This window comes from Rhineura floridana, chromosome 6 (genome assembly GCF_030035675.1).
Source record: "Rhineura floridana isolate rRhiFlo1 chromosome 6, rRhiFlo1.hap2, whole genome shotgun sequence".
NCBI lineage: Eukaryota > Metazoa > Chordata > Lepidosauria > Squamata > Rhineuridae > Rhineura > Rhineura floridana.
In genome coordinates, this window is record NC_084485.1 from 46,344,507 (window position 1) to 46,360,245 (window position 15,739).

General features: G+C 42.4%; 1 protein-coding gene across 4 annotated transcripts in view; it reads right to left on the reverse strand.

The window, feature by feature from the left end:
- The window catches only part of CBFA2T2 (CBFA2/RUNX1 partner transcriptional co-repressor 2), a 134,219-nt gene that overhangs the window by 23,093 nt on the left and 95,387 nt on the right, over positions 1 to 15,739 (reverse strand). For all 4 annotated transcript variants that reach the window (XM_061631656.1, XM_061631655.1, XM_061631654.1 and 1 more), the window contains 3 exons: positions 3,502 to 3,645; positions 2,413 to 2,654; positions 1,433 to 1,522 (listed from right to left, as the gene is read on the reverse strand). In XM_061631656.1, coding sequence (XP_061487640.1) covers positions 1,433 to 1,522; positions 2,413 to 2,654; positions 3,502 to 3,645 — 476 coding nt within the window. The remainder of the gene's footprint in view (positions 1 to 1,432; positions 1,523 to 2,412; positions 2,655 to 3,501; positions 3,646 to 15,739) is intronic.

Consider the following 15,739-nt stretch of genomic DNA (forward strand, 5'->3'; position numbering starts at 1 on the left):
AATTTTTGCCATCATGTTAAGGAGCTACATCATCCCATAGATTAGATTTCTCACTTCTGCAGCAAATGGCTTTGCGTAATTCTAGCTTCAGACATCTGCAAATTTCTTTTATTTATCTTACTCCTTTTTTAAAAAACAGGTAGCTCTTCTTTAATACACTTTAGTTCCTCCTTTTCACTATTTTATATCATACTAGATTTCCCTTTTTCTTTTGTTGTCACCTATGGTTAGAACAAATGAAGAATGCAATGTATGCAACGCCAAAAATCAGTTTACATCATAGGCTGTATTATCCCACTCTAATCATCTTTACCACTGATGATGACAAACACTGAGTAAAATCAGAGCCGGTCATCCTGTCTTAAAATGCCAATAAATATGCACCTTGAATGTGCTATACACACAGAAACCATCCTTAATTTGCCACCCAGGTACAGCAGTCTCTCCAGTTAAGAGGAATGAGGAAGAATAATACTGAATGAATCAAGTGACATACATACTTTATCTTTCTGTTCTTCTACAGAACTATGTGGAAGATACACTGGGTTGTAACCAAAGTAGCATTAAAGAAAGCATCCCATCAGCACAAGAATTTCTGCTTGCACAATGGGATTTTCCCCCGTCTTCCCCCTAAATATAGGGGTTCCTCCAAACCTCTGGAACAGATTTTGGGAGGGCAGGGGCCTCATGAAGAGGAGTGAGGAGAGAGAAAATCCTGCTATGAAAATGGAAATCCTTGTGCTAATGGGACACATTTGTTGGATACCACCCATTACTTGATGCTTTTGGTGGTCAAATCTCTAATCTCAAAATCCCTTTCCAACCCAAGTAGTATTCAAAACAGCAACAGTGTATAGCAGGGGATAGCCAATGTGGTGTCGTCCAGAGGTTTTGTATTACAACTCCCATCATCCCTTACCATTAGTCAAACTGACTAGGGCTGCTAGGAGTTGTACTCCAACAGCATTTGGAGGGCACCATGTTGGCTACCCCTGGTGTACAGAGAAACAGTCGATCTTAGAATAAAAGTAGCCAGAGGCATATTATCAGGCAGTAGGATATAAACCATTCAAGCCATATGCACTCTGATCCTGACATCTACAAGCACATTTATTCTCATGAATCTCTCCTTTTCCCCTGCTAAAAAAAGATTTGCAGCAAGATGGGGAAGCCTGCATAAATATTGAATCTCCACCTTCTGAAGGAGGGAAGGTGTGAGAGAGAAAGGATCCACAAGCACAGTAGAAGGTATGCAACCTACTCCTGCACTTTGCAATTCAGATGAGAACTGCCTGCACCAAGTGGTGTTTCTGAATGTTCCGAATGTGTTAGCATTCTTTGGTGGGTCTTGTACAGCTGCTCTACTGTGGCACAGACTAGAGAGTTTTCTCCTCATTGGCTTGTCGGCTGACACATAGCACTGACCAATCACCTTCAAGAATGGAATCACAAATGGACGAAGAGGAAAATTAGTAGCCTCCTGCAGCTTGCAGTGAAATTCCTCTATTGTCACCGTAGAATTCTGTAAAGAGAAAGGGGATTAACCTGGATTTTTTTCCCAGTTCAATAAAAATTCTACTAGCCCTTTTCTTTCTCAGAATCTTGTTTTGCATTTACCATGCTAATAATTTCTAGTGTCCAGTCCTATCTGTTCAGCTTCACCTCACATTTGGCTGAGAACATAAACTACATTTAAATTCTCACACTCAAAAAACAAATTATTATTGCTTAAGATGACAGCCATTCAGGTTTCATAAGCTGCTTATGCACCATTTTGAAGTGTGACCTCAGTCATTATAAGTCAATTGGAATTAAAATCAGTGGGCTTACCCACTCTTCGTAGAATATTGATGCTAGCCAGCCAACCACCAAAAAATAAAATAAAAATCCCAAACAGGAAAAATGGATGAGCCACGACATTTCAGTTCTTAGCACTTGATCATTTTTGTTGACCATGTATAATCAGGAAGTATTTTTACAAAAGCATTACATGTGAGAAAGTATTAAAAGCCTTCTCAGGGCTACACTAAATCAGGATTGGATATGCATATGCATGTGAAATATATTTTAAACACACACACACACACACACACATATATATACACTATATTTCTCCTTTTAAAAACTGGGTACAATTCAAATCAAGTAGCAGCAGAAAATTATTAATTCACCATGCTCCAAATAATTGTAATTATGATAAAACATATCCCAGTTTCTGGAAAGAGGATATGCAGAAGATATAAAATGAACTCAAAATTGTGGTAGCCAAGAGGGCAAATATTGTAAAAAAGTGACATTTACAGAAAACACCATCCTACTGACAAAGACTGAGCATGATCAGAAGACTCCATACCCAACTGCAAAAGCCTCTGCTTTTCAATTCCTTGCGGTATTCAATCTAATACCACTCACCACTAATGCCAAAACAAGGGTCCGGACCTTCTCTCCAATCTCTGGTGAAATGTCATTGCCAAACTGCTGGAGGGTGGTAAGGAAGCGTTTCAGTTTGCTGAGCTGACGTGCTCCACAGGTAGCTGGAAGCTGCTGATTCGTCAGTGAAGATGAAGACGATGAGGCAGGCCCATTGCTGAACCTCTGAGGAGGTGATGGTGCTCCATTCAGCGAAGGTGGAGAATGGTTCATCCCATTGGGTACTACAGTGGGAACAGGGGAAGCAAAAAGCAATGAAGATATAAGTTTTATATTTTGAAGTTTAGCCACAATACGCTTTTGAAACAGAGACACAATTTTTGAGAACACAATTCAGGAATCAGGGACAGGATAAAAAGTATTTAATATTCTAAAAATGAACTTGTAGAGGGAGAGATCATGCTTTGCATATAGAAGGTCCCATGTTTAAGTCATGGCAACTTCAGTTTAAAAGGGGGGGGCAGGCAATAGGTGATGGGAAAAACTTCTGTCCAAGATCCAGGAGAGCTGCTACCCATCAGAGTGAGCATTGTTGGGCTAGATGGACAAACAATCTGACCTAGCATAAGGCTTGTGTTCCTAGGACCAGAGTTCTCTCTCTACATTCTTTGCAGGATGCCTGTGTTCTATACCATTGGTAGAAATTTCACAGTAAAATTTGGAAGGCCTAAGAAAATTCTAGCACTCCAGAATCTGAGAATAAATAAAACATTAACACATCAGATGTGCTGACAAGCACACCTCTTATTAATGTGAACAAAAAACAGATTCAAAGAACTTTATGTTCTTGAGAAATTAACCCCCCCTCAAAAAGTTTTTTTAAATCACCTTCTAAAATAAAACCCAGTTTCCCTAGAACCATTTCCCTCCCCCCAAAAGTGTACATTTCAGGAAACTCATCCCAACTTCTGCTTATAAGGCAGTGAAAGAGACAATTAGGTAATATACTACCAATTTACCCCCTCCTGGATTGGAACAACAATCCCTCATTTCTATCATGTGTGCATTAGAATGGAAGAATTCACTGTGACTTCCCCCCCCCAAAAAAAGCCAAATATGCCACAGACTTACATGCTGCTGGGGTAAATGAGACAGGACGGGGGCCGCTAGGGTTGGCAGGTGGCAGTGGCGGCATGCTGGATGGCGAAGACCTTGACTGTATCTTGACTTCTACAGGGGATCCTGGCATTACTGGCACCCTCTTCTCACTTGCAACTGAAATGGAAAGTAGAAGAAAGCATCTTTAAAACTAGGAAAACACAAGAGATTGGCCTGAAATTGATACACTGGAGAGACTCGACAAAAACCGGGGAGAACAAAAGGTTGGACTACAATAATTACACTTAGCATTTACACAGTATTTGTGTTCAAATTTATTTATATTTATTTATTTATTGCACTTGTATACCGCCCCATAGCTGAAGCTCTCTGGGTGGTTTACAGTAATCAAAAACATTAAAACAAATATACAATTTAAAACACATATTTTAAAAACAATTTAAAACACAATTTTAAAATTTAAAACAATATAAAAACAATTTAAAACACATGCTAAAATGCCTGGGAGAAGAGGAAAGTCTTGACCTCGCGCCGAAAAGATCACAGTGTTGGCGCCAGGCGCACCTCGTCAAACGCACCTCGTCAGGGAGATCATTCGATAATTTGGGGGCCACCACTGAGAAGGCCTTCTCCCTTGTTGCCACCCTCAGAGCTTCCCTTGGAGTAGGCACCCGGAGGAGGGCCTTTGACCTTGAACGTAGTGTACGGGTGGGTTCGTATCGGGAGAGGCGTTCCATCAGGTACTGTGGTCCCAAGCCACATAAAGCTTTATAGGTCAAAACCAGCACCTTGAATTGAGCTCGGAAACATACAGGCAGCCAATGCAAGCGGGCCAGAATCGGTTTCATATGTTCGAACCGTCTGGTCCCTGTTACCAATCTGGCCGCTGCAGTTTCCGAACCGTCTTCAAAGGCAGCCCCACGTAGAGTGCATTGCAGTAATCTAATCTGGAGGTTACCAGAGCATGGACAACTGAAGCCATGTTATCCCTGTCCAGATAGGGACGTAGTTGGGCCACCAACCGAAGTTGGTAGAAGGCACTCCGTGCCACTGAGGCTACCTGAGCCTCAAGTGACAGAGATGGTTCTAGGAGAACCCCCAAGCTACGAACCTGCTCCTTCAGGGGGAGTGCAACCCCATCCAGGACAGGTTGGACATTCACCATCTGGTCAGATGAACCACCCATTAGCAGCATCTCAGTCTTGTCTGGATTGAGCCTCAGTTTATTAGCCCTCATCCAGTCCATTGTCGCAGCCAGGCACCGGTTCAGCACTTCATGTAATCCTTATCCTTAACAACAACTTTCAAGGAATATCGGTATTCTTTCCAAAGGGATGGCAGCCAAGTTTAACGTAAGGCCAACTAGTAATTTAAGGGCAGAGGCGAGATTTGAAAGGGGAGGGCACTTCCTAGCTCACAGGTTGCTCTTAAAATCCTGGTTTCAAGCTGGATTGTTTCAACTATTTGTCAGTGTCAGATAACATGACAAGCTATAGTTGTGCAAAAGAGGAAGCTTTGCAACTCCTCCTTGAAGCCGTACCGGGGAGGAGAGAGGGGAGCATACAAACCTGAGGCCTGTTCCACTTGCTCATGTCATGCTAAACTATGGATTTGAACTATGTTCAAAACTTTTTGCTAATTGGCTGCATTTGAACATAACACTAAAACAAAGTTTAGTATTATGAAAATGAACGTATCCTTCCTCTCCCCCCATCCCTGGTGGCTCTCATGCTCCCACTTCCCTCTCCTCCTCTGCTGTGGCTCTGAGAAAGGGACCAGAAGGTTATTTGCTTGTTTCACTAACCATACTTCAGATTTATTTGTCTGGGTTTGGATAATATGGCAAACGGCAGTTAATAAAAAACAGAAGCAAACGCTTTTCCTCATAACCTCAGAGAAGGGTGTAGAAGCAGCTGAGCCTGGGGGTGGGAGCTATCCTTGTTCTGTTAATGCTAAATGATGGCTTCGCATTAAATCCAAACTGGCCCATGGCTTAGAACATCTCTCATCAATGAAACTGTTGTGAGCAATGGAATGCGGCATTTGGACATAATGCTAAACTATGATTTAGTGTTGCATGAATAAGCCTCATGCTTGTCAGCTAGCCTGCCCTTTTCCTACCATGGTCACAAAGAAGACATCAAAAAGTTTCACTTCTGTTTTTAACTAACCATAGTTCATAATTATGTCCAAACCAGGTCAAATTGTGGTTAATCTTAACTGTGGTTAGTGCAAACAAGCCAACCTGTTCAAACCACTGTTTATGCAGCTGTCTTGTTTCAACATGCCATAGTTAAGATTAACCACAGTTCAGGGTTCAGACAGCATTCTAAACTGTAGTTAAAGCAGTAAAAGCTTCTGATACTGTGTTCAGTATTTTATTTTGTTTTATATTGTGTATTTGTTCTTTATGTAAGCTGCTTTGAGTATTTCTGTAATAAAAAAGCAGGGTATTAAATCTAATGTCCTCATGCACTAGAGGAGAGGAGAGAGGTGTATGCAAGACAGACTCATGTATGCAATGCTGAATGGTTTAGCATTAATTATGAACCATTTCATGTGGCCTGATTAGTCCCTATTAAGTGTAATTATTAGCTGAGGAAGGCTTTCCCACCATCTTGCTGCAATTTACTCTCTGGAACTCTAGGGGTAGCCAATGTGATGCTCTTCGGATGTTGCAGGCTACAATTCCTGACAGCCTGACACTGTTTTAAGTTTTTTATGATTTATTTTTATCGTTTAAGTTTTTATTCTCACTTTCTTATATGTGTATGCACATATATAATGTATGTATGTTTGTATGTGTGTGCATAATGCATTTTATGCACTTTAATTTACTGTAATGTTTTGTGTTTTTATTGTGTATTTTATTATATATGTGTGCAATTTTATTGTAGCCGCACTGAGTGTCCTATTGTAGGGAAGAAGGGCGGGATAGAAATATTTTAAATAAATAAATAAATCCCATTAGCCCTAGCTAGCATGGTCAATAGACAGGGATAAAGTCTGGCTATCCCTGGCTCTAGGGAACCAGGGACATCAAATTGGCTATCCCTGCTGTAGGGAATGTAAGACGCATTCCTTGCAATGTGCTAGGTTTCTAAACAGCCACTCCTCCAGATACTTCTAGCAAGTAAACATTGCCTCCAGGTGACCAGACAAGGTTTACAGAAACTTTTTTAGTTCACAAATTACCACTATGCTTAAGCAGTGAATCGGAAGTCTAGTAAAAAGTCTTAGTGAGCTAAAAAAAAAAGTGTGGAATCATTGGTTATGCTAGTCTTGGCAGCGTGGTCTGTGAGTATCCCTAAATCAATGTGGTGCACTGCAATATAGGAGATTTGGGGGACAGGGAGAGAAGGGAAAGGAACTAGCCTGCAATTGTGGTGTTAAAGAGCCAGGTAAGAGGCTGTCAGAACCAGAGAGAAACATAAAAATGTTCAACTTTCCTCTGCAACAATGAAGAACCGTGAAGGGAATACTCATACATTTAGAGTAAAGCAAAAATGAACCCCAGAGTCACAAAACCAAAACTGTACAGCCTCCCAATAGCCTTCTGGGTTTGTTTTAAATTACCAGCATAATATTTTACAAAAATCAAAAGGAGCTTTAAATCAATTGCTTTCTTCAGTGTGTAAATCCATATCCTGCAGTGCAAAACAACCTGCTGGAAGGATATCTTTTTATAATGTTGTGGTCCAAAAGATATGCTCTCCATCTCTTTCAACAGCATACTGTCCACTTATTAGTTCAATAAAGGGATGGCTGTCTTTTTTATTATTTCATAAGCAATCTGGGACTGCACTCTAGCATGTCTTCATGAACATATTGACAGGTTTCCAACTCATCCATCTGTGTCCCATCTCCCCTCCCCTATACCCCCACCTCTCCTTTTGTCAAGGGGGAGACAACTAGGATGGAAGGAACTGATAGTTGTCTTTCACGTCTGTATGTTGTGCACAGAATGTGAAAGCCCAAAGGGAGCCCTCACTTCAGACCACCTGCTTTTTCAGTGATGGGTGCCAACAGGCCAGGAGGAGATCTTAGCAGTCAGACACTTTGGAACCTTCAGGACTTGGCATAATGCTGGAATTCAGTAAAGCTCACCAGCAGGCATGTTGAAATGCCTACTTAAAAGTGAGACTGCAAACTCAGATGCTCGTCCTGTCAAGAATGAGCAGCTCCTATGGTTCCATGCCCACTGAAATCATCTTCTGTAGAAGGACATGGTAATGAAGAACACCACAAGACTATGAAAAGAACATAAATTGGACACAATGGACGCTTGATTTTTATAAAAGAAGAAATTGCAGCTTCTGTTGGTATTCCATTCATTCTACATGCATTATTAATACAGTTATCATGAAACCCCATTGGGGTGTAATTTATGGAACAGACAGACCATGTTTGGATGATCATATCTTGGCTTAATAAGTAGAAGCATGCACCAGTTGATGTTTTAAGAATGTAGGTACACACATATATATCAGTCACTCTTTGTGTTGAGAGCAACTGCTCCCTCAGTAAAACACATGCATATAGAGCGGGCAACTGCCTCGAGATACTTGTTTCTGCAATTCTCTGTGTCACTACCAACACTCACACACTCACTCTCTCGCTCTCTCTATGTGTGTTTTGAAAAGTTACACACTTGAAGCCCTCAACACAACCTGCAACATACAAATCATAAACAGTATTACTCAAATTGGCATAGCACACAAGTAACCATACAATTCCAGAATGGACGAAAAAGCAGCAAATGGTACTATATCAACTCTCAAACGCCTAATAGAACAAGACAATGTATTCCAAAGGCTTCTACAGAAATGGCCCAAGGAGTCTTATAAAGGCTCCTATAGAACTGGGAAGGTTTTAACAAGAACAAAGCACTGTTCCTTGAGGTTATGAACCTACCTTCAGAAGGCAAAAAATTCTACAGCACGACCTCACCAGAGGAAGTATGAACCAGCAACATGAACAAATCAACAACATAGCTGGGGTGTTGTACTGTTTTGTATTAAGGTTAAGGTTGGTGTCTATGGCACTCCTGAGACCATCACACTTTACAGAAGGAAAAGAGCTCGTACATCTGTAAGTGTGCAGAACAGAAGGCCCATAGCCAAATAAAAAGGAATTTCAGGTTTTCACTGACTTACAATCACATCCCCTTCCCCGCCACCGGAAAAATGCCACTTTGCAACTTCTGTTGGCAATCTGTTCACCGGGGGAGGGGTGTGTGAGAGGTGCTAGTGTGTGAAAACATGCAAGGAGCTGAACTAGCACAGGAACCCTCCTGCGCACAGCAGAGCTCGGCTCAGAACTGTCCTTCACCTGGAAATCCCTGTGGAAATGCAAAGCACCTGTTTTTTCAGTCACGCATTGTGCCAGAGTTGGCTCGCTCCATTTCCATACAGAAAGACAGAACGGGTAGCAAGGCAAGAAAAGTTGTTTTGGGTTCTCTCCAGTGACAGTATTTGTGACAACAGCATCTCATTAAGGTTGTGTCACATAACAGATGCCATACACACACATATGGGAAAACCTGTTATTTACAAAAGCACAAAGGAAGGAGGGCATCCCATTTCAACAGCACACTGGCTGCGTTAACACAGCAATTAGTTCACAAGGTCATTTACAGAAATCAAAAACTTTAAAACACAGTAAACCCTACATGGTAAAAAATTACAATTTGAACATTTATTTCTTTAATTAATGTATCTGGCCTTTCTGCACATGGCTCTTTAATGAACTAATGTACTTACATGAAGAACACTGGAGAAAAATGCTGAATTTTTAAATCTCATTGATGTGTGTTAAGTCACCAATAGCTGTTCCTAGAAAGCGATGGTTTTCTCAAAACAGGCCTTTGAAGGAAGGCCTGTTTTGCTTACAGACAGCTCCCTAACCTAAAGCAAATGACCCATGGGAGACACTATTCAAGAAACCAACCCTGTTAGTTTCTCTGCCTCTCCAACCTATTCTTAAAACACTATTACTGGATCTAGCAACATCAAGGATTTAGCATGGTATGAGGGGGGCTTTTTTTCTATGTTGTGAGGTGCATATTTCTGTATGCATTGCAGCATGCTGAATACTTTATTTACCTGCATAACAACTAATTACATATATGACATCTGCCAATAATGCCTTCCGGCAGTTAGGTATTGTGTGCTGTTCTGCAATTAAACTGCAATAAACTTATTCTGCAATAAACTAAAAAGTTAAAAGCACAAGTTAGATATTGAAAACAGAGGTAGACTGTTTCAGTCTCCCAGGAACTTCCAGTTCTGGCTGCAGTGTTATAGTTAGAATGGTTTTGGATGCTGCAGACATAGTAAAGACTGAAGCATGAATGACTCATAGGAACATAGGAAGCTGCCTTACACATAGTTGGACCATTTGTCCATGTAGCTCAGTATTGCCTACAGCACTAATGGGAAACCTTCCGCCCTAATTAGGCCCACCTGGCCTGCCCACCTGGCCCCATTTCAGCCAAGCCATGCCCATGTGCCCTACACATGACATCAGGAACTGGGCTGGTGAAAACCTGGATCAGCCAGAAGGGGGGTTGCAGGCACCACCAATCAGCTGAGCCCTATTCAAAATGCTGGATGAGATAGCTGGAGACTGAACCTGGGACCTTCTATATACAAAACAGATGTTCTACCACCGAGCATTGGCCTATCTCATGCTTCCTGCTCTTTGCATTTAAAGTCAGTGCCCCTGCCCTAAGCACGATTTTACTCAGTTTGCACTGGTCTGTGATATTCAAAGGGCAACGTCTCTATGTCCCTCCAGAGTCAGATGCACAAGCTGCCAATGCAAGATCAGCATGAACAGAAAGGGATGTCTTGTGCTTCCAGTTCTCTGCTCCATCTTAAACATCTGAAGCTATTTCATTCATTCATTCATTCACTCATTCACTCATTCATTCACTCATTCATTCACTCATTCACTCATTCATTCACTCATTCATTCATTCACTCATTCAATTTTTATACTGCCCATAGCAAGACTCTCTGGGCGGTGTACATTGGATAAAAAAATATGTATTTACATTCAATTTAAAAACCACCTGATCATCAAATCAACAATTTAAACATACAACAAAAGTGAGATTAACATAATAAACCCATATTAAATACAAATCAAAAGTAATTAGAGAAAAAAAGATGAAACATATAACTATCTTTACAAACATTAAATACAAATACTAAAATACTAAAAATATTAAAATGCCTGGGCAAAGAGGAAGGTTTTCACCTGGCGCCGAAAAGATAGTAAAGTAGGCGCCAGGCGTACCTCGTCAGGAAGGGTGTTCCATAGTTCGGGGGCCACTACCGAGAAGGCCCTCTTTCTTGTAGTCGCCTTCCGGGCGTCTTTCTGAGTAGGCACCCGGAGGAGGGCCTTCGATGTTGAGTGCAGTGTATGGGTAGGTTCATATCGGGAGAGACGTTCCATCAGGTATTGTGGGCCCGTGCCGTGTAAGGCTTTATAGGTTAAAACCAGCACCTTGAATCGGGCCCGGAAACATATAGGCAGCCAGTGCAAGCGGGCCAGAATCGGTGTCACATGTTCCGACTGCTTGGTCCCGGTTATTGATCTGGCCGCTGCATTCTGCACAAGCTGCAGTTTCCGAACCGTCTTCAAGGGGAGCCCCACATATAGTGCATTGCAGTAGTCCAATCTTGACGTTACCAGAGCATGGACAACTGAAGCAAGATGTTCCCTGTCCAGATATGGGCGTAGCTGGGCTACCAGCCTAAGTTGGTAAAAAGCACTCCGTGCCACCAAGGCCACCTGCGCCTCAAGTGACAAGGACGGGTCCAGAAGGACTCCCAAGCTGCGCACCTGCTCCTTCAGGGGGAGTGTAACCTCATCCAGAACAGGTCGAACATCCAACTGGTCAGGGGATCCATTTACTAACAGCATCTCAGTCTTGTCTGGATTGAGCTTCAATTTGTTCGCTCTCATCCAGTCCATTATCGCGGCCAAGCATCGGTTTAGGACCTTGACAGCCTCACCTGAAGAAGATGAAAAGGAGAAGTAGAGTTGCGTATCATCAGCATACTAATGAGAACGCACTCCAAAACTCCTGATGACAGCACCCAGCGGCTTCATATAGATGTTAAAGAGCATGGGGGACAGAACTGATCTCTGCGGGACTCCATATTGGAGTGCCCAGGGTGTCGAGCAGTGCTCCCCAAGCACTACTTTCTGGAGACGACCTGCCAGATAGGAGCGGAACCACTGCCAGGCAGTACCTCCAACTCCCAAATCTGCAAGCCTCCCCAGAAGGATACCATGGTCGATGGTATCAAAAGCCGCTGAGAGATCAAGGAGAATCAACAGAGTTACACTCCCTCTGTCTTTCTCCCGACAAAGGTCATCATACAGGGCGACCAAGGCTGTCTCCGTACCAAAACTGGGCCTGAAACCCGATTGAAATGGATCCAGATAATCGGTCTCATCCAAGAGTGCCTGGAGCTGGGATGCAACCACCCTCTCCAGAACCTTGCCCAGGAATGGCACATTTGCTACCGGCCTATAGTTATTCAAATTATCTGGGTCCAGGGAAGATTTCTTCAAAAACGGTCTCACCATCGCCGCCTTAAGGCAGTGCGGGACCACTCCCTCACATAGTGAGGCATTAATCACTTCCCTGGCCCAGCCGGCAGTGCCATCCCTGCTAGCTTTTATTAGCCAAGAGGGGCAGGGATCTAACACAGAAGTGGTTGTACGCACCTGTCCAAGCACCTTGTCCACGTCCTCAAGCTGCACCATTTGAAACTCATCCAACAAAATATGACCAGACTGTGCTCCGGAGACCTCATTTGATTCCACTGCTATAACATTGGAGTCTAAGTCCTGACGAATGCAAGAGATTTTATTCTGGAAGTGCTTGGCAAATTCGTCACATCGAGCTTTAGAAGATTCCATCACGTCCTTAGGGCCAGAATGTAAGAGCCCTCTGACAGTTTGAAACAGCTCCACCAGACGGGAGATAGAGGATTGAATAGAGGCAGTGATATGTTGTTTCTTTGCTGCCCGCCCCGCCCCAAAATACGTCTTATTATAAGCACTCACCAGTGCAAAGTTGCATTCGTCAGGAGTCCGTCTCCATCTGCACTCAAGCCGTCTCCTATATTGTTTCATCGCCCTCAGCTCCGGAGTATACCATGGAGCTGTATGAGCTCTACAAAGGAGAGGGCGCACAGGAGCGATCATGTCAGCTGCCCGGGTCATTTCTGCATTCCACAGATCGACCAGGGTGTCGACATGAGTGCCAGCCTTATCAGCCGGAAAACTCCCCAGAGCTTTTTGAAAACCATCAGGATCCAGCAGCCTCCGGGGGCGGACCATCTTAATAGGTCCCCCACCCTTGCAGAGGGGGAAAGTTGTTGTGAGTCTAAACCTCAACAAGCAGTGATCTGTCCATGACAAAGGAGCTGATGTAAGGCTCCCTATACACAGATCACTATCATCATGTCCCGTAACAAAAATCAAGTCCAGAGTGTGACCTGCCACATGAGTTGGGCTGGTGGTATATTGGGACAGCCCCATGGTCGTCATGGAGACCATGAAGTCCTGAGTCGCCCCAGATAAGATGGCCTCGGCATGAATGTTGACATCACCCAGTACCAATAGTCATGGGGATCTCTCTTTTTTATCATTAATTTTTATTCAAAGTTTCAAAAAACAAAACAAAACAAAAAAAAACCAAAAAAACAAATTAATAACTAATACAATAAAATAAAATGTTGACTTCCGATTTGTCGCAGATCAGTTATAGGTCTATAGTATATAACAAACCTGTCTCTTAATATATTACAAAATCACTTTCCTCCAGTAGTTATCTTAATTAATCATCAAATCTCATTAACATCACTTTATTCTTTCCGCAAAAAGTCAAAGAGAGTTTTCCAGTCCTTGAGAAATATATCCATCAATTTTTCTCCAAATAAACATGTCGATTAATCCATCTCATCAAGTCTGCTAGGTCCAGTAGTTTTAATAGCCATTCTTCCATTATCAGTGTTAATTCCATCTTCCATCTTTGCATCCATAATGATCTTGCTGTCATAGTCATATAATAAGAGTCTGATGGGAATTTCCTTCCTCACAAATATTTCCTTGCCATCAATTCTGAATGTGTTACTGAAATGTTGTTGTAAAGTCCTATCACTGTTCCTCTTTTTTACGAAATGCACTAGCACATCTCTTGAGAGTTTTCCCATTGTCACATATCTGTAATTAATTCTATAGATTTTCTCTATTTCAAACTCCATCACATCATTCCAGTCCAGAAATTTTTTTTGAAACATTGATAGCTTTATCTCTGATATCTTCATCAATTTCTTCAGGGACAACGCTGAATTCCAAACAGTAATCTTTATCTCTAAGGTCCATAAACTCCAAATCTTTTTCCAGTTCCACATTTGATATATCTGTTCCAATCTCCAGGACTTGCATCTTCCCATTAATTTTTCTTTCTTCTTCTATTGCTTGTCTAGTTATATTTTTGATCTCATCAACCTCCTCTCTCATAAAATCCCCTATTCCTTTCAGCTCCTGCTTCATTTTGCCAAATTCAATTTTCATCTCGTTTGCCATGTCTCAGTTTTTGTTTCGTTATCTCAATCTCATCCATTATTTTCTGAAACATATTTACTTCCAGGGTCTCAGCCACTTTCTTAATTGTCATTTTTAAAACCAAGAAGAAGAAAAAAACCCTTCAATTTCCAATATAGCACTATTCCCAAGCAAAGAGCAATTTATTTCTTTTTCCAGCAACAAAGGAGTTAATATTCCAAACCTGATGACATCATAATGTAGACAGCACAAACTGCCTTATCTCTTATGTGTCCAAGAACGCAAAACAAATTTAGTTCACAGCATCCAAATAGTTAGTGGCATAAATAACAAGCAGATTCGTCAAAATGAAGTAGACCAGAAAAAATAGTCCCAGACATATAAAACTCAAAAGTTCATATAAATCAAAATTTTTCTCCTCAGATTAGATATCTCTCATCCGTTTGTATCTTTATAATGCTCAATTCCAGGCCAGCTTCTTGCAATAAAAACAAAGATAAGCTATTTCGATTTCCTTCCGCCTTAATTCCGTGTATAAAAGAGAAAAGTTATAACTCACCCAGGGATTCTTTACTGCTGATTCTTTTAACAAATCTCTTTTACTGCAGCAATTTAAGCCAAATGATAAGGATAGACAGAAGAATGCTTGCCTGTTAGAATCTGTTTTTCTTTGAAGAAAAGAAAAACGTCTCGCTTAATCAGTTTGAGCTTGCTTGAAATTCCCTGGCTCCGACGTTGCTGGCTGGTCCTTTGTTCATAGGCGATCCTAATGAATTCAAGTCCCCCAACAAACACAACGAAGCTTGTGGATGATCTCTTCGTTTCTCCCTTGCCTGGGAGAAAGTTTTTACCAGTCAAAAAAAACCTTTTGACTGGTTTTAAAACTGAAAAAGCTTCCTCTGAGACGAGAGCTCGTCTCAGAGGCAGGCACAAGCGAAGCAATCCTTCCCGGAAGTCCAATAGTCTAGGGGATCTCAACAAAACCTCCGAGACCACCTCCGTCAGCTCAGTCAGGGAGTCTGTTAGGCAGCGGGGTGGGCAGTACATTAACAGAATCCCCAATCTGTCCCTCTGGTCCAGCTCGAGGTGCAAACACTCAAGGCCGGTAGTTACATGGACATGGTGCTTGACGAGGGGGATAGAACTCCTATAGACCACAGCAACCCCCCCTCCCCGGCCCTCAGATCTACTGTGATGCTGCACTGAGTATCCTGGTGGGCATAGCTGAGAGAGACCAACTCCTCCCTGCTCACCCACCCAGGTCTCAGTTATGCATGGCAGATCGGCTGCCTCATCCACAATTAAATCATGGATGAGGGCGGTCTTATTATGTACCGATCTGGCATTAAAAAGCAGCATGTGGAGATCAGAGAGCTGGCTGATAGGACATCCCGCATACCTGTGGGTGTGTGGAGGACCGGAACACGGGACAGCCGTCAATTGTCTGGGCCGCGTTCCCCTCACCTGGCCTGTCTTCCACACAACGTGATATCTGCCTTTACCCGTCACTATGCCTATTGGGGCCCCTGCAAATTCCTCCTGACTATAATTCCTCTCTCCCAGGCACATAATAAAACGTCACCACACACACTTACAGCATACACCATACATCACACAAACACTCACCACATACACACTCACAATCAACCGACAGAAC